This window comes from Calonectris borealis, chromosome 4 (assembly GCF_964195595.1).
Source record: "Calonectris borealis chromosome 4, bCalBor7.hap1.2, whole genome shotgun sequence".
Classification (NCBI taxonomy): domain Eukaryota; kingdom Metazoa; phylum Chordata; class Aves; order Procellariiformes; family Procellariidae; genus Calonectris; species Calonectris borealis.
The window spans coordinates 57,877,085-57,902,602 of NC_134315.1; the positions used below are offsets into that span (position 1 = coordinate 57,877,085).

Genomic DNA, 25,518 nt, shown 5'->3' on the forward strand with positions numbered 1-25,518 from the left:
AAGTCTTGTAGCCAGGGGGTTTAGAGTTATTTTTTCGTAAGTAACTTTTAGAATCAAGGGTTAAGAAAGACTGTTTACTCTTGAACAGCTTCTGAATTTATACTTGTAGCTAATTTGGCCCTTTAACCGTAAAGTAGCTGTACAGCTTTTCTGTGTGTGCTAATCCTAAAATTGTTTGCATTCTTTGGTGGTTTCTGTAGCAAACTGGAAGTAAGCAAAAATAAATGTCACTATGCTTTAAGTGTAGGAAATGTGGAAGCAAATCGCGAATTTTACATCCAGATCCTGTAACTTCAGACTGGTAGTTTCCAAGTAAGACATTTCATTTGTTAGTCACTTTAAACTTAGCGTTTCATTTTCTCTGTCACACCACCCGCCAAAAATCTTTGAAAATAAATCTGGCACTTAAAATTGGCATAACGTTTTGTTCTGTATTTTTTCTCCAGGTTTGCAGAACCTCTCATTCTTGTAATAGACTGTGGGCCAGATAGTTTTGGACCTCTTTGTAAAACATTTGTTGATGGTGCTAGTTTTTAAGCGAAGCGGATGCATTTTGAACTAATGAATAAATTAAGTGACTGTTTCATGCTTTCTTAAATTAGCCATTGTTGATTCTAGTGATTTTTGGTTTTTTAAAGTATATAAGTGTGAACAGTAAAATTCTTCGTTTGAGCGCTCCATTGCTTGCCTGTTGCTAGACTTTCATTCTTTGTAATTCAGGTTTGTTATCCCCAAAATGTATTTCAGATTTATATGAACTAACCATAGCTGCTAGGCAAGTATCAGTTTTAAGGAATTTTGGCGATAGACATAAATTTTGTTCATGTGGTTTGTCTCAGTTTACCTGATGTAAAATATGAAAGCCAATATAAATGGGTATATAGCCATCTTTAAAAATTGTTAGTGTCCCTATGTTCTGTAATGTATTTTTTGAGCACAATCTATTGCTGTACAATTTTTGTGAAGCATTGCCATAATTTCTTCACTATCCTCTCATCTTTTTTTGAAAGGCTGGAAATGATTTCTTAATTAAAATAATCTGTTTCTTTAAAAACAAAACAAAAAGGAAAAACAATTTGAGCTGAGACAGAACAGTTCTTAATCCTGTGTTCTATGCTATTCAAAAAATATCTGCCAAATGGTTTACTTTCCATCTTATCTGCAGCACGTATTTGACATTCCTCTGCTTGTTCTTGTTACTGGATGCTTTGGCCCAGTTATGATCCCACTTGATGTGTATTGGAATTATAAGTTCTCTGTAACTTATTTTGGATGATGTTAAGTAAGATGTGATGCAGAAAATAAATCATACCTTCAATCAAGCTTTCTTGACATTTTGGATCTTAATTGCTTTGTAAACAAAGATTGTTCTTGCTATATTTGTATCCCCAATTTTTTTCTTGTTTCATGGTTAATACATGCATTTTACATCTCTGTATGTTTTTAACTGTGGCATAAAGATTACAGCCACAGTTGATTCTCGCTTGTGGGGAGTAAGTAGAACATATGGCAGAGATTATGAATGTTGAACTCCTATTTGAGCCATAACATCAGAAATTTTGTTTAAAGATTGGTTTGTAGCTGTTGCAATGGCAGACAGTAGGGCTGAAAATCACTGCAGTAATTTTCCACAGAACATGCTGGTTGTTTGTAGATTCAGCTTCACCTGGTTGTGTGTCAAGTTCAAAACATGCAGGTCTGTACGAACGTATCTGTTCATGATTTTGTTATCAGGGAGATGAGCAGATTTTGTGCTATATTTTTTTCCTGAAGGTCCTGCAAGGATAAGTTAATCTCTAATAATTAGGTAATATCTCATATCTAGTTCAAGGCATTTTATGAATGTAGAGCTTTTTTTGTGTAAGTTGTTCATCATTTTAATAAATACCACAGGGAAATGCTTGCTTAAAAACCAGTAGTTTCTTAAGTTAGTTAAAAAGATATAAGGAAACTTCCTTTTGGTTTTGTTTTTTTTTTTTAGTAAATTTAATTTTTATGGTGACTTGTAGAGCTTATTCTTCCCTACTGCAACCATGTGTGTACTTTATTTAAATGTAGGAGTAGTCCTGTTGAGGTCTTGTGTAAAAACTTAGCAACAAGAGTTTCAGTAGAATCACAGCTTTAATTTTATGTTGTTCATTAAGGTCATCCAGTTAGATTTACTACTGTGCAATATACATAAATCCAAAGAAATAAATTTTAAGACTTACTTTATTTAGTGTATTCTTTCAGTTTTGTGTCACAAATATGCTGCATAGTCAAGTGCTCCATACTGCATTAGTTTCCCGTTTGACTTAATTTCGTTGTGTGTCAGAGGGACAGAGCATAGCGCTCAACTCATTTTTTTCAATTACTTTTCTGAAGTATTTTCAACTCAGTAATAATTAATTTAAAAAAAAAACCTAACCCTGTAATATTTTAGTCATTAACTCAAAACAGCTTTATGGAGAAATCAAATCTGATGGAATGTGGTCCGTAGTCCATTCATAAGACATCTAGTGGTTGCTGCATGAGTAAAATTAGAAGCATGCTTCATGATTATATTTTTATATAAAGCTGCAATACAAGAGAAAAAATGGGCTTTACAATAGCTATTGGTTATCAAGGGATGTTGAGCTCCTTTTCACTGAAGGGGGGAAATGAATTGGAAATCATAATTACTTTATCTTCCATCCTCAAATTTTAGTGACTATAGACTATTTGTATTGCCCTTTTTTGCCAATATTCACCATTATGCAGGTACACAATGGAGGTTGTGGTTACTATCACAGCTCAGGATTTCTTGGATTTTGTAATTAAAAATACCCCTTAAAATTACTGAATACTCAGTTATGGATACTCCTATACTCACGTATAGTCTTTCTTGTCGTATTGTAAGAAACACTTTTCCCTGTAATTGCAATATAATTCTTCTAGTATAGAGATGCTTGTTCTGGCTTCATGTCTTTTCAGTTTTGTTTACTCAAGAAGTGGTTTAATCTAAACAAAATAATCCTATCAAATACCCTCAAAATAATTCCACTCTTATACCAGAAACGCTCATTTTAAGGATTATATTTGTATAACAGTTTTGATCTGACTGATGAGATTTTTCTTTGTAGGTTAGGCTTTGTGCTATGCTGTGTCTGTATTAGTTACTGTCAAAACAGTTTCATGTCTTTGGCCTTCAGGAGAATTTTTTGGCAATGTTAATACCCTTTTAGCTCGCTCTTCTTTGAATGCTTGCTTTGCGCTGTGGGTACAGGGCTCAAGCATCTGCAGAACTTCTATCTCAGAAATATCACAGGAATATACATGTGCCTTGCTCCCACAGGTGGTGTCCAGGCAAAGGTGAAGGGTCCCCACGTTTCTCAGTTCCTTTCAGCTACTTTGAGGAGCTTTGATTTCCTTGTGACCTGCATTACTGGGATCTTCCCTTCTCAATTCCCCACACAGTTACAGGTGCAGAGAAGTAATTCTGCCTATCAGTGCCTACACTGTAGGTAGAATGGGATGCAGTAGAAATCTTGCAGATTTTCCTGTGTGGAGTTTGTGAATAGGAAAACTTAGGAAAATAGGATAACAAAAAAGGCAGACTGTTAACTCCACTCTGAAGAGACTCTGAAGTAGGTGACTAATATTGCTTACTCTTAGCTTCATATGCATTTGCTTAAGCCCAATTTGTCCATGCAAATATGTGTGACAGGCAAACTTTATTCAAATATACCAAACAATCCATGCAGTACAGAGCTTTTATATATCTTGTGTTGCTGCTGCTCTGGATTCTTTATAAGTCTTAGCTGTGATAGTGTGAATGTTGTTGAGCTTGAGTATACAGAGTAGTTTATATTCTCATCTTTCTAGCAGAAGGGGTGCTTGATTTCCTTGGTTAGAATAATAATCAACAGTGGTATAATTACTGTTTTTCATCAATATGTGATGACTCATTGCTTGCCTGAGAAAATAAAAACGTAATAATTTTAGATTATATATAAAGGAAGAAATTTTGAGGAGGAAGTGATGCTAAAGTGGCTTAAATTCTGTATGTTATCCATACATTTTTAAAAGTTAAATAACTCTAAAAAGAATATATTTTATCTTCCACTTTTATGTAGTGATTTTTGAGGGTATTCATTTGTAAATGATGCAAAGCATTCCTACAGTTATCAGAAATATGTATGTTTATATATATGAGAATAGATTTTATGTTTAAGAGTTTAAGAACTATTAGCTGAGGCATTGCTTAGCAGAGGCACTGCTGAGGCGTTTCTTAGACAGGTACTGCTATAAAGTATATAAACTATTCATGTTTTTCAATGCTAGACATCCCCTATCACAATTTATTAGGTGGTGAAGAGGTCTATAGCCACAGATACTTAGTGCCCTGTTAGGTCAATTTCTGCATCAGCGTTAAATGATGATGATATAGTAAACGTATCTGTATGATCTCCAGTACCACAACTCTGTATCCACAGATGATGTTGATGAAGGAAAAAGAATTTTATGAGATGATTTTTGCACTAGAAAGGCAGTATGGCACTTGAATGGGTTACCCAGGGGCCTGTGGTATTTGCATGCTTGGGGTTAAGACCCGTTTAGACCTGACCAAGTCTTGATGGTAGCTCTAACTGGAGCAGGTGGTTGTACCAGAATAACTCCAGAGGTCTTATCCAAAAAAACACTGCTGTGATGATATGTTGTGCTGTTTTCTTTGTGCGTTTTCCATTTGACATTATAGTGGCATATAAAGTTTGTGTCAGAGACTATTTTCTACACAACGCCCTACAAATATTTGCCTGTTGTTTAAATATCTTAGGTTTATGTTCTACACTACTCTTAAACTACCTTATGTTTTTACTATTTTCTTGTGTTTAGTCGTGTATTTTTCATTAAAGCAGATGTTTCGATGAACCTGCCTTCTGGCGACTAGTAGGAGATATATTTTCTTTTTAAGTTTCTGAAGGCAGATATTTCTTTAGCCTGAGTCTTTGTGTAGTTGACTGAGCTGATTAATTTATGTTGGAAAAGAGTTCATAATTTTTCATTTCTGTTGGCTTCAGATCAATTTCTGAAATATTTATGGAAATTCAGCAAGCTGTTTGAATGACTTCAGTCCATGCTACCCAATTTTTCTGTCTCTCTCCATCCCCTCAAAACTGCTTGTTTAATTTTGTTCAAGTATAATAAAGTAATTAAAATATACTGGGGAGATGAGGGAGAGAAATGTGCTGATGTTTTCCCTTCTGCAAAGAACTCAGTGTTGACATAAGGAGCAGGAAGATACTATCGTACATTTCCTCCTCTAAATTAATTAATACAGAGTTTTCATGCTGGAGATAAGTTTATGGATGACCTTACTGTTTAGCTAGATGGCCTTAAGTATGCTGATAGTTTGTACAGTAAACAGAAGTGACGTGTAAAGTTAAGCTGAAAGTACTGCTGTTTGTCCGGCAGCCAGCTGTTCAGTTACTTGCTACGGCAGGGCCAAATGAATCATGCCTTTGTTTACATGTAAAGAACATGTGAAGGAAAGCCTAGGGGACTGGAATACAGTACTGGGCTGGTGCCCACAGTTTCATTAACGTTTTTTTCCCTTTAAATCTCCGTCTCTGTTTCAAAGGTGGTTGAAGGGATTTATGGATTTTCCTGGCTATTTGCTTTCATAAACTATGTAAGAATAATACAAAAGGCCACCCGGCAAAAGGCTGCTTGAGACGCAAGTAAAAGGACCTTTTTGTTATTAGAACTGTTGATTATGCAACAAGTGCCAATTGTATATATTCATTGTCTTGGAAACTCAATTTTTGCCTCTGCTTTGGATTTCAGGAAAATGAGTTAACTTGTGACAATCTTTGCAAGCTTGAGTACTTTTATTCCTTAGAATATCAGTAAGGAAATACTCTCTTCTGCTCTTTTGTCAAAGGCACGTATGTTTGTAGTAGAGAACTGTATGCACAATTAGCTTTTCAGCAGTGTTTCTGAAGTGATCTTACATTGGATTAGCCAGAATTAAAATTTCTATCTTTAGGCAGCTTTCTGAATTGATATATCCAAATTGTCTCTAATTGGTATTTTATACTTGCTCTGAAATCTTCTAGGAATGTATTTATTTGTGAATAAGTGCTGTATAGCATAAGCCGACACTTCTGTGTTTTTGAGAGGCATTTCCCCTTATGTCTAGTCCTTCAGAAACACATTAAAACATGTTGAAATTTTATTACATTTTCTTACAAACTTGATGTAAAACGTTGTCTGCATGTTGCATGTTTTTGACCTGTCATGAAAAAATTCTATTTATGGTAGGATTGTTTAACTTCATAATCTTTCTGTCATAAAGTGTGCAGTAAAGTAGCATTTGTTTGTATTGGATGACTATTGCTATGAAGTATGATCCAGATGATCACACCATTATTTTTATTTATTAAAAGGAAAAAAGTAGGTATTTATTCTGTTCATTTCATTGGTATGTCTTCCACTGCATTATAATTAGCTTGTGCTGATTATAGTCAATTTGTGCTTTACCTAATTTGGAAGGATTTGAATGGGTTGTTTGGATTACTGACAAATGAAAAAGAGCAGCTTGAACAGGAGCATTCTGCAAAATGCCCTGATTCTATGAGTGTGGATAAATAACATATCTATTACAGTTCTAAAAGTGGCGGGGGTACCAATGGACTATCTTTATGAATACATTTGTTATGAAGCCTGGGTTTTTTCATAATAGTGAATGCCAAAGATGCTTAGCAAGTGGTCTGGTTTTACATAGCTGGAGAGCTCCTCAAAGGCCATGCTGAGAATACTGAAATACTTGTTGATTCTGACCCAAATTCGTTATCCAGAGCATCATAAACATATCGTAACCGTACTTGGCTGTGGTATGCTACCTGCAAAATTGCACAGCTAGCATTCAGTAACAGGAACTTAATTATGGCTAAAGGACTGCCATCTCAGCCACTTTTGGCTTACTCATTTTGTGTTCGTAGTATTAGGAAGCACTGGAGGGAAAAGACTATGGAAAGAGAAATGCTAATTGAAAATAACTTTTTTTTTTTTTTAAATGTCATATGTACTTCTTATAACAACAGTTTATTATAGAATGCAATTCTGGAGGTTATACAAACTTTAATGCTGATCATCAGCATTTACAGTGGTAGACTGGTAACCTGGCAGAAGCAGATACTGACCTTCAACATTAGAGATTCAAAGAGCACTTATCCAAAGCTGGTGACTCACTTCAAAACAGTATAGAAAACATCCTAGTTAGCTAGGTATTCAAAGGAATTAATTGTGTCTACTGTGTAAACTGCAGTTCATTTTGATCCCCACCCCAACTTTGCTAAGAAAATTAATCAGAAGAAAAAGAAAGGAAAGGAAAACAAGTGGTCAAGCAGTTACTGTTACTGAATTAAAACCTTATGATGGAGTCATGTAATTCCTATATTTCCTATGAACTCTTGAATGTTTTTTCAGCCCTTTTAACTAACATAAACCACATGAATACCAGAGACACTCATTTTATACAGTAAAATTGATAGAATTGAGTAAAATTTTCATAAACTCCAGATTTATACAGGATCAAGCTGTAAGTGCTGTGATAATTGCAGTGTAGATCAGACAAGGTAGAAATCTGTAACCTTGGCCTTTCCATGTGCAACTAGAATGCCTTTTGTTTGGAAATCATATCCAGCCATTGTGAAATGATGTGGTTATTTGCATATTAAAATGTAAATGAATTATGAATCAGTCATCAAACCCTTTGCATTGTGGGATTTAATTTTTGTAATGACTGAAATGCAGGATGAAATTCCAAGGATGAAATTCCTTTTCATCAGACTAAGTGATTTGGAGGGATTCCTCCAGCCGTTAACCTTTGTACATTAAACAGACATGATGTGTAAAGTTAAGCTGAAAGTACTGCTGTTTGCCCAGCAGCCAGCTGTTCAATTGCTTGACACAGAAGGGCCAAATGAATCATGTCTGTCTTCTAAGCCAGCTTTTCCTGTTTCTGAATTATTAGTTCAGGCTTTCTCACTCTTATTGATAAGCAAATCAGAGACAGGAATCATCCAAATTATTAATATACCTAATATTTAAATTTTTTTTGCTTATTTAGGGGCTGTGGTGGGAATTAATAAGATGATATATATCAGAAGGTGTCTTTCAGAAGATGATATATATCAGTAGGTGACGTATTACCGTCACCTACTTGCGATTCACTATTCCTTACTGTACAGAGCCATTTAGCTCTTACCTTTTCCTTAACAATCAGTTATAGGTATTCAGCATAAGGAGCTCAGGAAAGGAAATCCACTATGTTCCTGCATGCACTGTGAATAGGCTGCCTTTTAACTACCCAGAGTTGGTCCCCTGGAGCGAAGATCCTGCTGAACAGCTGTGAGCGTGAATGACAGGGGCTTCTGGCCCTTGTTCTGACCTCAACAGGGGCCCGTCTCTGTTTCCTGCTGGGGAAGGAGCTCTCCTGTTTCTGCAAGAGACAAGCACTCTTAGCCCCTGGTGAGCACTGAATTCAGCAGGAATTAGCCATTCCCCTTTCTCAGCAGGACAGTAGCTGTCAATCAGTATATTATCAGAGGTAAAGAAACCATTTGATTCTTGTTTCATTGTCAGGCAGTGATATCTTCATCTGAAGAAATTTTGCAGAAAGTGAGCAGCCTCTACCTCACAAGCCTGGATGTTGCTGAGATTTGGTATAATATCGTGCATAGGTAAAACAGCACTCCTTTTGGGGTTAGAGACCTTTTTCCACATTTAGCACAGCAGAGGTTGCTTTTCCCTTTCCTTTTTTCTTCCCCAAAAGTTTTATCGTCTTTCACTTTTTAAGGTTTGTATTGATGTGCTTTCCCCCTCACATCTTACTCAAACACTTTGCTATAAGTGATAGGTGGGTTTGAGCACATAAGGAGCGGAAAATAAAAGCAAAGGGCTGCCTGCTCAGGTATAGTGAGATAACGGAAAAGAAAAGCAGCAACAGGGGAGGTACAGTGAGGACGGGAGATGTAAATTTAAAGGAACACCACTGTTGCAAAGCTGTTACAAATCTGTCTGTTCTCACTGTGTTTGCTCTGACACCTGCTCTTTGAGCAAGACGTTTAGCATTCTTACTACCTGTAACATACCCATTTGTAGAATCATGAGGTAACTCAGGTTGGAAGGGAGTCATGTAGTCCAGTAGGGTCAGTTATGAGGTCCTGCAACTGCCCTTGAGTTCTGAACACATTGACTTCTCTTTATGGCATCTTGACCCTAAAGAAGTGAAGGTAAGGGAGAAACGTGAAGGAAAAAAGAGAGGAGTGGAGGAGAGGCAGTATATGAATAAATGGGAGAAAAAGAAGCGAAAGAAGGGTAAATGCAATGTCATTTTTTTCTCACAGTTCTGTCATGACACAGTGTTTTGAAATCCCATGATTGTATAATATTGCCTGCTTTCATTTTAAAACAAAATAATTCCCTAATCTTTGGGATTCTGGAAAAATTGCTTGAAAATATGAATCTCAAAGGCTTCAGAATAAGCAGGATGAACAGATATTGTCAGTCTTAAATGTGTAGTAGCTCAGAATTTTGGAACTAATCTAGTGTTTTAGGAGAGGTGCTGATACATGATTTTTCTGAGGAGTGCTGTTGGCAGTATTATAATGTGAAAAAGAGATGAGCATGGCTCTAACAAGTACATACTAGTGTGGATAATACTCATTAATTTGAGTACATATAGAGGGTTCATAATCTAGTACAAAAAAGTTTAAAAATAGTGTAAATACTAGATTAGATGTGTAAAAATGATGTTAGTTGTTTGTGTCTGGGTTGCTTTTTGTTGAATATTCAGAAGATGAGTTTTGAAAATGAGCAATTGGAAAAAAATCCAAAAAATTCTGTAAGTAGAACATAATTACATTCAGGGGGAGCCCAGCATTAATTTTCATTTCTTTTTAATGGCATCTGTTGGTCTTTATTTTCTGAAGGTGGCTTATTCTTTTGTTGTTTAAAATCCTCTAATACAAAAAAGGAAGCAGACCAAATTCCTGCTTAGGTTGTCAAAGGTTAGTTTTCATAGCTGTCTGACCTTTTTAGACTACACCAAGATAGTGAATGAGATGAAGGGATTTTTTTATGCCTGAAGTGATAATGCTATTTTGCAAAGCTTGCCTTAATAAAGAGCAGATTGGTTAGTAAGATCAGGAGGGACTCCTATTTAAAAAAAAAATAAAATGTTCTCGTGGAGTTCAGTTGTCTTTCCTGTCCTTTTTATTATTGCCCTATATCTATATATTTGAAACCATGCATTGTAGCATTCTCTTCTCCTACTCCCTTGACTGTAGCTAAAATATCACCACATTTGATGATAAAAGCCTTTATATAGTAAAAAATAATGCATACTCTGAGGTTTTCTGTTCTGGCCTTATCTGTTGACTGAAAGTGCATGCTATACATTCTCCAGAAGGATAGTTTATAGGCTTTATTTCTGATGTTGGGTTTGTTGCCCCCTTCCCCCCACAATGACTGCTATGGCCGTTATTTTATGTGTGTGCACGTTAGTAACTTCATGGATGCTGTTAGTTCTCTTAGACTTGCCAGGAACATTCAAGTGTGCAAAGTCTGGTCTTCGCAGAATGAAGACTGATATATTCTGAACTGCAAAGCGCAGAGCAGCTATGTATTCTTAGCTGTTACGAGGCTCCGAGCAACAAATGTTTTGTCAACCCATTTGTTAGTCCCATCCTCCTCAGAGGTTAGTTAAAAAACAATAAAACAGAACAGCACAACTTCCTGAAAATCTAATTATTGTTGTGATGAACTGGAAAAGCTAAGACACAAAGTAACAATGAAAATATCCAGTGATCTGATAGGAAAGCATAAATAGACTGTATGCCAAGACAATTTAATAGCAATTTTCTTCATTTAATAGAGATTGCTGCTTTTAGAAATGAAGCTGTAGAATTTACATATGTATGTGTTACCTCTTTTAAAAAGTGAGCATTTACATGTCCTTTTACCAACAAGTAAAGGCATGTGGAGTGTTTCCAAACTTCATAGTTCCAGAATATGGTACATAGTTCCAGAACTATTCGGTACTTTGTGATACTTCAAAGTAGGTCTTTTTTGTTTCTGATGATTCTGTTCCCTGGCCTTCCAAAGTGTGAATTAGATTCTAAGTCTTCATACATTGCTGCAGGTAGGACAACCCAGAAATATCTCCTCAATATAACGAAAATGCTAATTAAATACCTACTTTAAAATTCTGTGAAGCTCCTCTGAGTGAAATGTTTCCATTTACTTTTCAATGAGAGCGATTTGGATAATTCACCTATTGTGCAAATCAATTGTATTAGATTGTTAAAGGGAGCTGATGTAGTGGAAAATGTAAAAACAGTGAAACTTTTTTTTTTTATAATTTGACTGATGTTTTCTTTGTCACTGTTAATTCCAGTATCCCCCATTATAACAAATACTTCTATGACAAAATTCAGCAGGTTTTGCATTTCTTGAGTGTTTTCAGCCTTGCTTCTCAGTCTATTTTATAACTCCATAAGCTTGTAAAATTTCATTTTAACATGTCAAATGATTTGTTTTAGCATTGGTCTGGATCAGACTTCCTTTTTTGGGTGGACTCAAATTTATTTTCCACATTTAGGTGTCCCTTCTTAGCAAAGGAAAGAAAGAGAATTCTCAAGATGATGAAACAAATCCTTTTTCAAAACTACTCTGTGTAAGAGTTCAGCCTTTGACTGCTGCATTCATCTCAGAGCTCAAAGTCTGACCCTTAGACTTAATGCACTTGATAAAGGAGTACATTCTTTGTAAATAAGAGGCAGACTTCCAGTGACAAACACTTTTTAGTCCAGCTCACTGGAAACAGCCAGACTGAATTATTTCACAAAGCTTTGTAACTATAAGGGAGATGGACATAAGGAAAACAATTTATACCGAGCCTGACATGTGGAGGGCCAAGGTTAGTGTCATTCTACAATCTAGACTGCCATGAGGAATCAGTTAGGGACATTTTCTGGTGTTAATTGTTTTACAGCTACTCTGGAGTAAGAGACTGCTTTATTCCTGAAGAATTACTCTGAAGAATGTAAGTTTTTGCTTTTAAATGGACAGATTTATATCAATTAGGAGATATTCAAGTCCCGATACAGGATGTGGTCAGACTTCTCTCTCAACAGCCACAGTTCCTTTCCTGGTCCCCCACTTTGAGTTACACCCAAGCGTAAAAACCACAAACACACTATTTGCTGTGTTGAATTCAAATACTGCTCAAAAAAGATAATCATCCTATTTGCATGATCAAAGTTGCCTCCCTCCTTTGTTATAGAAGGGGGTGAGAAGGAGTGGAAGATTGAGATACACTTGCCTCTCACATACCTCTTTGGCAAGTTTGCCTTTTGATGTAGTATGTATTTGCAGACTGTGATTCAGCTGGGTCTTTACCATGACATACTTGTAGATGATGCTGAGACTGGCTGGCCCGTCTCCTGCTCCTTCTCCTCACTCCTCTGGTGTAGTCATGCAATAGGAGTAGGAAACAGATGTGGCTGAAAGCTAGCAGTTCCCTTCTTGGGAGGGAGGAGAAGGGACACAGGTCAGTGCAGCGAAAGGGGGCAGCTGGAAGGTGGCCCCAGGCTGGAGAAGGGGAGTGCAGATCTTCACCTTTCAGCACTGGCCCACACAGATTGAATTAAAGTAGCTGAAGTCAAAGAAGAATATTGTTCAAGTGACTGAGGTGACCACTGGACCTTAACAAAGTAATTGTCCTTGCTAGTTGTATTTATTGCAAGATTTGGCAGAGTTCTTTTTAAGAAGGTATTATTATTTCTGACAAGTAAGAATATTTCTTTGTAAATAAATGTCAGCTGAGCTGGCATCCTTCATCTGTTTGAATTCTGCTTTTTCTAGCAGTTGCATGGGAACCACTGTACAGCTATATTAATCTGACAAATACTATATTTAAAAAGAAAAAAACACCCATAATGCAAAACCACAACAACCACCCCCAAAACAAAGACGCAAACAACCCCCCCACCCCTCAACAGGTACCAAAAATATTGTAGCGGGAGATAACATCATCAAAGTGAAGGAGGTGTGAACTGAGTGTTACCATAAGGAACTACCAGGAAAAAAAAAGCATTGGTTTCAGAAAAATGTGTTCAGCTTAGTATAAAATAATAAAACTGTCTCTTTTGGCTTTTGCTTTATAGTTACTGAGCCTTTTTGCTGTACTAAGATTAAATAAATATAGTAATAAATATTCTCTACCTGAATTTCCATGAAAAGTAGACGGACATTATCGTTTCAATTAGTTAGCTGAGGCTTATGGAAAACCTAATAAAAAGATACTTGTGCTAAAACAATAGAAGTATGCAATTCTGCTATATGGAATAGGAGAATGTATATATTGTGTTATATGGATGTTATATGTAGCTGTCTGTTCTGTTGTAGTGTGTTATGACTTCAAAGTAGAATAGGGTTCAAGTCTTACGGATGATACTTGGGTTTTGCTTATTTAAGGAAACTTTGATGGCTTTTCAAGTTTAACTTGCGAAATATGGAAGTTTTATTTGAGGGCTGAAGGATTATATTAACTTGAACACTGACAAAAGGCAGTATAAAAATAAGGAGCTTTTTGCCTGCTGAAAAGTTGTATTTCTTTGTGCCAAAATGCAAGACTTCTAAGTGGCACAGAGACTTTAAAGCTTTGCTTGACAAGGGCTGAATTAACAGTAATATTAGGTTCGTGAAGTCAAATAAAATATTTTTGTTGTGACCGTTAATTAAAAATGAAAATAAATCTTTCTGGGACTATATGGCAATCTGTCAGTTGGGGTCTTACGAAGGGAGCAAAGCGTTGTATGGAGGCCTTTCAGTGTATTGTAGGAAAACGTCACATTCTTCAAGGTTTTGCCATGTAGGGCTAAATTTCAAGCTACCTTCTCTCTTACTGTTTTTGAAGACAACAGTTAGCGTTGTTTACTATCACAGGGCTTGAGAAATGTGAAGTGAGCTGTAGTATTTTTAGATGCAGAAGTTTTAGTTGAATTTATTGCCTACTTGCTGTAATGAAGGACTAGTGTGCCCAGCCATGCTAACTAACATTCTCTACAGGCTACGTCATGGCTTGCTGTGTTTCCGTAATTCTAGCTACTGAGCTCAAAATACAGAGGTAGACCAGACAAAAGACCTATGGATTCGAGCTTGGTTTTCTCCATCTTTTAAGGGAATGTATGCTACTTATTGTCTGCACCGTAAGGGAGGATGAAACCTTGTTTGTTGGTAACCATGAAGAGTTAATTTTCAGGGAGTTTTTAAAGGCTAAAGGCTATTACTTTAAAAAAATATTTCTTATTAATTTAATCCTCAGGAGGTCGACTAACTGAGTACTAAGTAGTGGATCTGTTGTTGCTGGTGAAACCTGTTATCGTTTTACTTTTTGATTTTTAGTGACTCTAGGATCTATTTGCTGACTTTGAACAGTATGAAAACTTGATGGCATTTTTCAGCAGTTGTACTTGATATTAATAAATCCCAGACCTCTTGGGAAAACCTTAGGGTTGTAGAATAAGAACAGAAAAGTTGGGTAAGGAAGGGAGAGCATTTGCTTGCATGGATTTTTGTGCCGTTTGTGGCACGACAGGTGTGGTTTGTCCTTCAGTATTGTGCAGGAAAATGGCTCAGAACATTTGTGCTAATGCGTGTTGAGAGGCAGGAATTGGAAACAAAATTGTCTGCCTGGTCCCTCTCATAATTACGAAGATTGAACTTGAAAGCGGATATAAGAGAGTGATACGGAAGTTACAGGGAAGAAAGCATTTACAACAAATCCCATTAAATTAATTGCGGCAGTTACTTGAATTCGGAAGGCTTTCCACCAAGGGAGCTTGCAACTTTATACTGTGAATGAGCTTTAAGTACTTTTATTACTTGTTTTCACCATATAGAAAGAAAGAAAATTGTGAAGTTTTTTTTTTTTTTTTAAGATAATGCTTGTGAGAACCAACCACTGTTAAAAATTACTTACACTGTGAATGAAGCCACCTAAGCTTATAAGGCAAATTTTGTTGTGTTCAAACCCATTTTGGAGAACAGAGATGACCTTTTATCTTCACAGTGTATTTCTAACTAAAGGATTCTGTGTGCTTTGGCTGTCTTGAGGTTAAAAGGGCAAGTCCATATTGAATTCTGTCAAACAAAAAACTCTGTTTATGCTTTTATCATGCTTTTGGAAAGCCCGTTTTTCTGTTTTTAGCTGAACCTGAAATTTTATCCAGTACTGCTCAGGAGTTATGTCCCTTGTTCCTTCTTGCTATTTGTGCTGCCAGCTGCTGCTGTCCACTGGTTCTGGACCTGCAATATCACAAGAATAGGCTTATACCGCAGTTAGAAGTGTGCCTGCAGTTTGTAGAGATAAGCCAAGCTAATTTTAAGCTGGTAGCTTGGGTTTTAGCAGCATAGGAGCTGAATAGGTTTTTGGAAGGCTAGCTTGCCCTAAACGCAGAGCTGTCATAGCAGTGTTGCTGTCGGTGTCTGAACTGGGTTGTTTAAAGCAAGCTTAGATTTACTGAGCTGAGCTGCAGTCACACCTCTTACAGCTCTGTAATCTCAGTCAGATGTAGATATTGTGCATGGACAGCTCCTAGTGGGCTTCTAAGGAAGCTGTATGCGTTGGGAAGCCTGGACTTGCTTGGCTGCTCATTTGCTGATCAGATGAAAGAATTCAAATGTGACTCAGTTTCTTGCTGCCTCCATAAAAGGGGAAGGCATCTGGTAATTTCTTTTTTGTTTCAGAGCAACAACTATTTTATTAAGTACATTATCAGGTAGAATTGAAATAATTGAAACACAAAGAATAAAATCTGTTGATTGATGAAAACAAACCCAAGTAGTAGCCTGTATTATCAAGATAAAAGTCCCTGTTAATTGTGTCCCCTTTGCCACAGCTGTATGTCAGGTGTGGGGGATATAGCAGATAAATATAGATTAGATTTCTTGATTCTTTTCACTTACTGCTCAGGTAGCCTAAATTAGATTAAAGCTATGTGCAGGACAACAGCTACTTTTTAAAACTCAAACAATCCATTGTGATTTTATGTGCGTGTATGTGCACACACATACAAGTACACAGAGAACGTACTTGTATTTTTTTTTTAGGTGTAGGATTTTCTAGGTATTAGGATCACAATACCTGTCTACCTAACAAATTATAGGTTTGACCTCACAAGCTAAATTTCTAGCTCAAACACTGTGACAGCACTTGATTTTGCACATGCTGGAATGCCTGCATTTTCCATTGGCTTCAGTTAGAACTGTAGGAGTTGAGAACATTTGAACATTAGTTTATCAAATGGAAGCAGGAAAATTAGAGGCAAGCTATAGAGCTGTTCACATAGGTATTTGGCACACAAGGAATTAGGGTTTCCAGTATAGTCTTTCATAAAAGTTTTTTCCAAGGATCTACTCATGTGAAAGAGATGATTCCTTAAAATGTATTTATAATTTTACGTGATGTGGTAACGGTTTCATATCCACAGTCCTTGTATACATTTTTGTCATTAGGAAGGGACTCCTCTTTATGGTAACTTTCACAAAGTGTAAAAAATGTTTGAAATGTAACAGTGGTTTTATTTTTATAAAATGTACTATTTTATACTTACAAAACGGGTAAGAAGTGGTGAAGTTGTGTTCAATCTGTTAATTTCCATTAAGAAGTAGTACACGTTTTAATACGTCACCATGCAGTGAAGTCACCTGGGATCTTTGTTTTTTTAAACATCATTACTCTTTTTTTTTTAAATGACTGTCTGTGCAATAACTGCAGAATGAACTCTGCCCTACTTCCTCTGCCTTCTGTTGTCAGTTTTTCTCTTTTCTTTGCCCTGACAGTATAGAATGTAATGTCTTGAAAAGTGATCTTTTTTTTCCTCATTCTACCCAGAGCAATGTAGTGATCATTTTATCAGATGAGTTTGTTGAATTTGATGGATTATTTGTAAATTGAAATGTTATTTTACAATAAAATATAATAGAAAATAATACATTTTCAGGATAGAGATTTAAACAACAAACTGTATAATAAATGCAATTTATGCTGATGATGAGAATTGAACTGCTTTTGTAGTAACCAGGAAACTTCACTGATTTGTGGGTTTTATTCTAAACTACTCCTCAGTATTGAGAAAAATGTATTTTTAATAGACAAAGTTAATGAATTTAATACAAAACTGGAGAATGCCCATACTTAAATATAATGCGGTGCTCCAAGTAGGAAATATGCTCATATTTCAGAGAACGTTAGGATTGTTTGGTACACCTAAACTTCTTCATGAAAACTCATTCAACAGAGTTGTTTCAGTACCTTTTTTCTTATTGTAAAGATGAGCTCATGAATATTTTTACTGTCAATATCTGTGTCAAACTCTGCTTTCTGAAAAAACAAAAAGGCTATTAAATAGGTCTGTCAGCACTCTGTTAGCCCCACTGAGACAAAATGCATCTTTACAAATATGTAAGTGCTGACTGAACAAATTCTTCATATCTGAAGCAACTGTATGTTGGACTTTACCAAGCACATTTGAAAGAAATTAATAGTTTTTCCGTTTCTGGTTGTGTTACAGATGTGATGGAAAGCCAGACTTTGCTACGCAGGAGTAGTCGCTTTGAGAAGTACCTCCTTGCACGCAGTCATTTAAACTAACAGGGCTGCTTGTTACGAAAAGTGAAAATTGACAGGAGAAAGAGTAGAAGTTTTAAAAATAAGATGCTTAAGGATAGTGTATAGATATAGTAAATAGGGATTTATTTTGGCAACCTTACTGTGAATGGGTTTGAGCTCTGTTTCTGGGCATGATTCACAGGTTTAGAATATAATCAGGCCAGAGCTTACATCGATTTGATTACTTTATGTTAACATTGTTTCCAATTTATATGAGTCTGTTCTTAAGGATACATTAACAGCAACAGCTGGAAAGTAAAGTTTTAAATATGCTGAAGGTATAGAGAAAGCTCTACCAAATATTTGTGAATTTAGCTCAAAGTGGATTTGGATGCCCAAGTGTTCCAGCCAGTTTTTAGTCTTGGACGTAAATTTCATTTGTGATGCTTTGCTGTTACCCATTTAAAATTATCAATGTTGAGAACTGCTGATCACTGCTTAGGCATTTTCTTTGTCATCCCCAGGAAAGATGTCTAGAGACCGGGCTCTGAGGAAGCAGCAACAATTGAATAATTTGGTAGCAGCTGTGACAAAGCTTGCTAAGCCTGGAGATGTGATTGTGGATTTTTGCAGTGGAGGGGTAATGTATATTTTTGTTTACGTGATGCAATTTCTTTCAGCTTTCATCTTTGCAGTTCTAGGTGGTTGCTGCCACAAAGCAAAGCAAAAGAACAAATGCTGAAGTTCTAGCTGCTTTCAGAGGTTCTGTCATTGGTTAGGGGATGCTCATCATGTTATGAATCAACAACAGGGATGCTGAAAAGTAACTTAGATTTTGTTGTTTGTTTTTGTTTTCACAGGGCCATGTTGGAATTGTTCTTGCTCACATGATGCCATCATGTCAGGTAAATTCTAAATATAAAGTACAGACGGTATGAGCTTTTCGTCTCTGATAATCATCTTAAAAAGATGTGCATGTAGGGAGAATAAATATGAAGACACAATTGTCTCAGCAGATGACTTAGATTTGAAACATGCAAATTTTTAGCATAATCCGAAATGTGTGTGGTGCTTGCCTGAGAAAACAAAAGTTATTGAAAGTATAAAATATTTGCAAGCTGATTGATATTGGCAAGTATTAAATGCCTTCCATTGTTGTTGGGTTTCCTTCTAATAATTTTGGAGATCTCAAGCTCTGTCACCAGTAATTTAGAGGTTTTCTCAACTAAACTACAAAGTTTTGTGCTTGTTGGTAATGTTGTACTTTGATTTCTCAGTATTATGTTGCCTTACTTTCTCCTGTGTATGAAATCTAGGTGGTGCTCATAGAAAATAAGGAATTGTCTCTGATCCGTGCTAAAGACAGAAGTGATGAACTAGGTTTAAACAACATTTGGTTCATTCAAGCCAATTTGGACTATTTTAATGGGACTTTTAACATTGGGGTAAGTGATTATAACTTTTCCACTTCAAACTTCAGTGTCCGGTTAATTATTCTTAAAACAACGGAAACATTTGAGAAAAGGAAATTCTATATGTTCTTACAGACAGGTATTTTTGATGCTAAGAGAAGCACCCTTGTTATAGTAACCTGTATTAAGTTAGTTTTGTATTTATTATTTGTTGCACATTGGCATCACTTTTATCTTACACGAGTGAAAAAAGAAGTGTCTGTTCCAATCAAATACAAAAATGGGAGTGCTGTCTGACCACGTTGAAGAAAAAATGGGAGTTTAATCACGTTATTTTAAAATCAGTGATTCATTAATGGATATACTCTGGAGAAGGTTTTGAAGATGGGAAGAGAAGACTTCTGTTGCTCAGGTTAAGCCTGAGTACAGTAAAGTGAGGTCAGAAGTGTAGTTAGGTGACAATAAAAGCATTTTAAGATAAAGCAAACAACTCAAGACTACGTGATGCAAAGCTGAGAAGGAACTATCTTGACAGAGAATGTTATACTAATGGTGTACATGTGTCTGCATTGTGTAAAGTATACTCGAGACCAGTTGTTCTTGGGGACCCAGCCTGCTGAGCTGGAAGACAGGGACAGGAAGCAGAATGAAGCCCCCATAATCCAAGGGGAAATGGTCAGTGATCTGCTACATCACTTAGACACACACGAGACTATGGGGCCAGATGGGATCCACCCAAGGGTACTGAGGGAGCTGGCGGAAGTGCTCACCAAGCCACTTTCAATTATTTATCAGCAGCCTTGGCTAACTGGGGAGGTCCCAGTTGACTGGAAGTTAGTAAATGTGACGCCCATCTACAAGAAGGGCCGGAAGAAGGATCCAGGGAACTACAGGCCTGTCCGTCTGACCTCGGTGCTGGGGAAGGTTATGGAGCAGATCATCTTGAGTGCCAACACATGGCATGTACAGGACAACCAAGTGATCAGGCCCAGTCAGCATGGGTTTCTGAAAGTCAGGTCCTGCTTGACTCACCTGATCTCCTTCTATGACAAGGTGACCCACTTAGTGGATGAGGGAAAGGTTGTGGATGTTGTTTACTTGGATTTTAGTAAAGCCTTTGACACTGTTTCCCACAGCATTCTCCTGGAGAAACTGGCTGCTCATGGCTTGGATGGGCATACTCTTCGCTGGGTAAAAAACTGGCTGGATGGCTGAGCCCAGAGAGTTGTGGTCAACGGAGTTAAATCCAGTTGGCGGCCGATCACGAGCGGTGTTCCCCAGGGCTCACTATTGGGGCCGGTTCTGTTCAATATCTTTATCAATGATCTGGATCCCTCAGTAAGTTTGCAGACGACACCAAGTTGGGTGGGAGTGTTGATCTGCTCGAGGGTAGGAAGGCTCTGCAGAGGGACCTGGACAGGCTGGATCGATGGGCCAAGGCCAACTGTATAAGGTTCAACAAGGCCAAGTGCCGGGTCCTGCCCTTGGGTCACAACAACCCCAGGCAACGCTACAGGCTTGGGGAAGAGTGGCTGGAAAGCTGCCCAGAGCAAAAGGACCTGGGGTGCTCGTTGAACATGAGCCAGCAGTGTGCCCAGGTGGCCAAGAAGGCCAATGGCATCCTGGCCTGTATCAGAAATAGTGTGGCCAGCAGGAGAAGGGAAGTGATCGTCCCCCTGTACTCGGCTGCACCTCGCATACTGCGTTCAGTTTGGGCCCCTCACTACAGGAAAGACATTGAGGTGCTGGAGCAACAAAGGTTGTGAAGGGCATCGAAGCTGGTGAAGGGCCTGGAGCACAAGTCTTATGAGGAGCGGCTGAGGGACCTGGGGTTGTTTAGCCTGGAGAAGAGGAGGCTGAGGGGAGACCTTATCACTCTCTACAACTACCTGAAAGGAGGTTGTAGTGAGGTGGGTGTTGGTCTCTTCTCCCAAGTAACAAGTGATACGACGAGAGGAAACAGCCTCAAGTTGCACCAGGGGAGGTTTAGATTGGATATTAGGAAAAATTTCTTCACTGAAAGTGTTATCAAGCACTGGACCAGGCTGCCCAGGGAAGTGGTTGAGTCACCATCCCTGGAGGTATTTAAAAGACATGTAGATGTGGTGCTTAGGGACATGGTTTACTGGCGGACTTGGCAGTGTTAGGTTAATGGTCGGACTCAATGATCTTCCAATGTAAATGATTCTATGATTCTATATTTATAAAGGCCGAATGATATCTCAATTTTGTAGGACTGATGCTGAGCACTCCTATTGCAGTCAACAGGTGATGTTCTGACTCCCAGTTAACTGTAAATGAGCAGACAAAAGCAGGAATCTGAATTCTGCAGGAGCAAAGTACGTGATTTGAATACTGATTCAAAGCATCCATGTTAGACCCTGAAAGTAAATGAGATGAATGTCCTCTCCAGAATTCTGCAGGCCTGGTGAAGAGTAAGGCATAAATAGTCTTTTGTAACTCTGTAAAGATTCCTGTCTTCCATTTTTACTTTCTGTTAATAGAATATGAACTTTTGCAGCAAGCCCCAAGCTTTCAGTGCGAGTCTGACTGATCTTTAAATCATCCATCCAAGGGCCTGTTTTGGCTGTAGCTTAGGATTGTTAATGCTGAAGGTTTATGGTCCATGAACAGTGCTGTTTAACTATTTGGTTGGTTTATTTAATAAAGGAGAAGAAATATAGTGCAGGAGAAAGAGGAGAGAATAAATTATTTTAGCCCAGTCCTTCTAAGTGTAAATTTCCAGTTATCTAGCTTTATTTTCTGTGCTACGTTGTCATATAAATCTCAGTGGATGAACTAGAGGGCTATTTCAAAAAATCAGGATCTCATGAATAATTTATTGAATTCTGTGTGTGAAATGTGTAGTAGTTTTTCAGTGAAATGAGTCTCCAATTTTGTGATCATTGGAGTTCCTGTCTTCATTTTTTTAGGGTTTTTAAGATTTTTTCATTTTTTTAGGGTTTTTAAGATTAATACTAAATTAAATATCTCCGTGGAGTTTTAATTTGTAAAAAAGTATTATATTCTCTCTTTTAAGCTTTGTGACAAAGAAAAGATTGAAGTTTATGTCAGAAAAATTCACTTGGAAATTCTTCATTTTCAGGCCTGTGATTTCTTTGACTTGATTCTGTAGTCTATTCAACAGACAAACCTGGAGCTTTCCCTTTTTGGGAGACCTGCATCAATCTTAGCTTCAGAATTAGTTTGTATTATACCATGATTCACTCTTCAGAATTAGCTCATTAACTCAGGATTAACTTTCCTATGCAGCCACATTTAAGACATGAGCTGTGTGGTCTACTGACCAGTGGCACAAGTGTTTGGTGTGTTTGAAGGTAAATAATTTAAAGTTTAGCTGCCTTTGTATCATGTAAATGTGGCACTTAGGGACATGGTTTAGTGGGACTTGTCAGTGTTAGGTTTACGGTTGGACTTGATGATCTTAAAGATCTTTTCCAACCTAAATGATTGTATGATTATGTCATAAACATTGGTCTGATACAAAAAAATGACAATATAATACCATAGTACATAGATATGTACAAAGTTTGGCAATGCATCATTTCTGAACCCATCTTCTGAGGCTTGTATAGCTATTCACTCACTGCATGACTGCACCATTTTCAGTAAAACAATACAGTGTAAATGTGAGGGTGGACATGATGACAAGAAATTCACTGGTTATAGTACCTGAAATTTAAAGAAGTATAGAAAAATGAACATGATAGAAGTCTTCATCTCTCTGTTTTTGGTATTAATTTAAAACATGTTTATATGCATTTTACTTACCTTAACATCAAATCTGCATTACTTTCTTATCTGCATTATTTTCTTATCTGTTACCTGACAGGAGTTCAAAAGCCGGTTAAGAAAAATGTGTCGACCGCTTCCCTTTTGCTCCACATAAAATTTCTGCCCTTATGAATTGTTGGGGTAATGAAGATCAAGGTTCTGAAACAACCTGTTTGAATGCCAAACTTACTATTACGTTGTAATATTACGTGTTGTAGTACAACCGCGATAATAAATGGTGGTTTATTATGTACAACCACCATAATAAAGGATTCCAGTCTAAAAGTGAAAGCTTTCCAAATATTTGCATGCAGTGTTCGTTTACATGCCAACACCCAGAGGAGTTTTTGAGATCTTAGTTGTTTTTAATACTTAAATAGTACTCATAGTATCTCAGCTAATTTGTGAGAACAAGTTGAAAAGTTTAAGGTTTGATTGGGGGGGGCGTATATTTTTGAGTGTGTTGAGTTCTTATCTTTTTAAGATCACTAAAGTGAACCTGAGGTTTCATGAAACATTCTTTTCCCTTTGCTTTTCTGGGTGCACTAGGCTATTCTGGGGAGTTGCAGCGCTGGAGGAGTAACACAGGGCAATGGTCTCGCACTGCATTAGCTCTGTTGCTGTCTTCAGAGGCCACTTTATTTTCCTCTGTCTATAGATGTATGGATTTGTGAACCAAATGCATTATCTGCACTAGTCCTCACTTTTTATTTTGTTTCAGATAATGAGTTTAATATATAGAATATCCTGAGAAAGCTTTGCCTTGAATTTTATTTGTGATTTTTCGCTTAACTAAATTGATTCTGAGAAACCCAAAGAAGAAATCAGTTGTTGTAGAAGTTCATACAGGCTCAGCAAAGCTACTGGTTTTATCCACTGCTGTTTTAAGGTCTCTTTTCCAAACATGCAAGCAAAGCAGGGGTCTTTTGTTTTCTGCTTGGATAGATGGGAAGGTAACTATAATTATATTCCTTGACAATCTAATAGCTATGATATTAAGAATCTATTTCTGGTGTTAAACTTTTTTTTTTTTTTTATTAAATTCATAAGAGCAGAAAACTTCCATTGTGAAATTATTTTCTTATTAATTTTTTAATGTTCTGCTTGAGACAAGAATATTTGTTACCATCTGTATGCATTTATAGTTCAGTTGATGATTAATGGTCTGCTCAGCTGAGCTTACATCAAGCAGTCTGCAAACAAAGAAGTCTTTGTTTTAATCTATATCTGAGAGCAAAGTTTTTATCTTCCAATTGCTGTACCTTGAAAAACAATTTTGAATCCTGAAATCTGTGCTTTGCAGTTCTAAACCTTTTTCCTAAATTTTCAGTGAACAAAAAGCAAAGAAAACGATGCAGTTTTAGAAATCTGCACCGCTGCATAAAATTAAATATGTGCCTCAGAAATGTCCTTAGTTTAATGAAAACATAGATCAACGTGTATGTACCAGGCTTACTCTTTGAGCTACTGAGTGCAGGGAAGAAGGCAGAGAAAGTAATGCCTCCATTTCACCTGGCCCATTTAATATCATAGGTATTGATAGGAGAGAGCTGCTTTCCTTTCCTTGCAATATATTTACAGCAATAACTTGTCTTTGTGTGGTAGAGCATGAAGAATTTGGGTACAACCTGTGTGTTGCCCAAACACACATCAATGCTCACAGGTAGCTGTTGTGATTGAATGGCATTCTAGTTTTAGTTTGAGCACCCATCACTAAGAAAAAGAAAGAAAAGAATAAGGAGGAAGAAAAAAAAAGAAAAGGAAAGCAAGTTGTATTTGATTCTTTCCCTCCCCCCAATGTTTGTTTTCTAAAGTTTTTACTCAATACCTTACAATCAAATGATCAAAATTTATGCTTAAATGTTGTCCTTTAAATGTGACCTTTAGGTATATCTGTTACTTCTCTTACTGCTAAGTTGAAATCCAGTTTTGAAATAGTTCTTTGTATTTCTAAGTTCTTTTTGCTTGACAAAAACTTCTGACTAATCACCACAGTAGTTTTTCTTTTAATATTTTTCTGGAGCTTTGTTTTTAATTGATTGGATATCGCAATGGAGCGTACCTACCTTTTGAGTGCTTTTGGTGAGTGACCCTTGTTCAGTGTTGATGGTTCCCTTGTTAGTGGAATAGGCCATACATTTTCCTCAGCATAGATATGAAGGAGAGGAATGAAAAACAGGAATTTAGGACCAGGCCTTTGGCAAAACAGCTTTCACGGCAAAAACTTCCTCATATATTTAAGTAACTCAGTCAACCAAAAAAATACTGCAACAGAATTGTATGTAGAATATTGCTATAAAGAATTTGCTTGTTTGGTTTTTGTTTTTAACACTGTAGGTGGCTCTGCATGCATGTGGTGTGGCAACAGACATGGTGATCGAACACTGCATCAAGGCACGAGCAGCCTTTGTCATCTCCCCTTGTTGTTATGGCTTCATTCAAAACACGGTGAAGTTTAAATATCCACAAAGGTAAACTAAAGCTAACAAGATAAGCTTTAAAATATCAACTTAAATGAAGGAAGAAAATACTAAAAGAGTACAAAATTAATCAATTGAAGATCATTGCAAGTGTCTAGGCTAAATTGGTTCACAGTTATAATGCAACTGTTTCTTCCTGTTTCTCTTTGCAAACCCATCCTGAAAGGGAGGCAGATTGGTAATTCCTGGG

General features: G+C 37.0%; 1 protein-coding gene across 4 annotated transcripts in view; it reads left to right on the forward strand.

Moving 5' to 3' along the window:
• Positions 1-25,518, forward strand: part of GSTCD (glutathione S-transferase C-terminal domain containing) — a 75,009-nt gene that overhangs the window by 37,918 nt on the left and 11,573 nt on the right. For all 4 annotated transcript variants that reach the window (XM_075149683.1, XM_075149681.1, XM_075149682.1 and 1 more), the window contains 4 exons: positions 18,166-18,281; positions 18,502-18,546; positions 18,958-19,086; positions 25,186-25,319. In XM_075149683.1, coding sequence (XP_075005784.1) covers positions 18,166-18,281; positions 18,502-18,546; positions 18,958-19,086; positions 25,186-25,319 — 424 coding nt within the window. The remainder of the gene's footprint in view (positions 1-18,165; positions 18,282-18,501; positions 18,547-18,957; positions 19,087-25,185; positions 25,320-25,518) is intronic.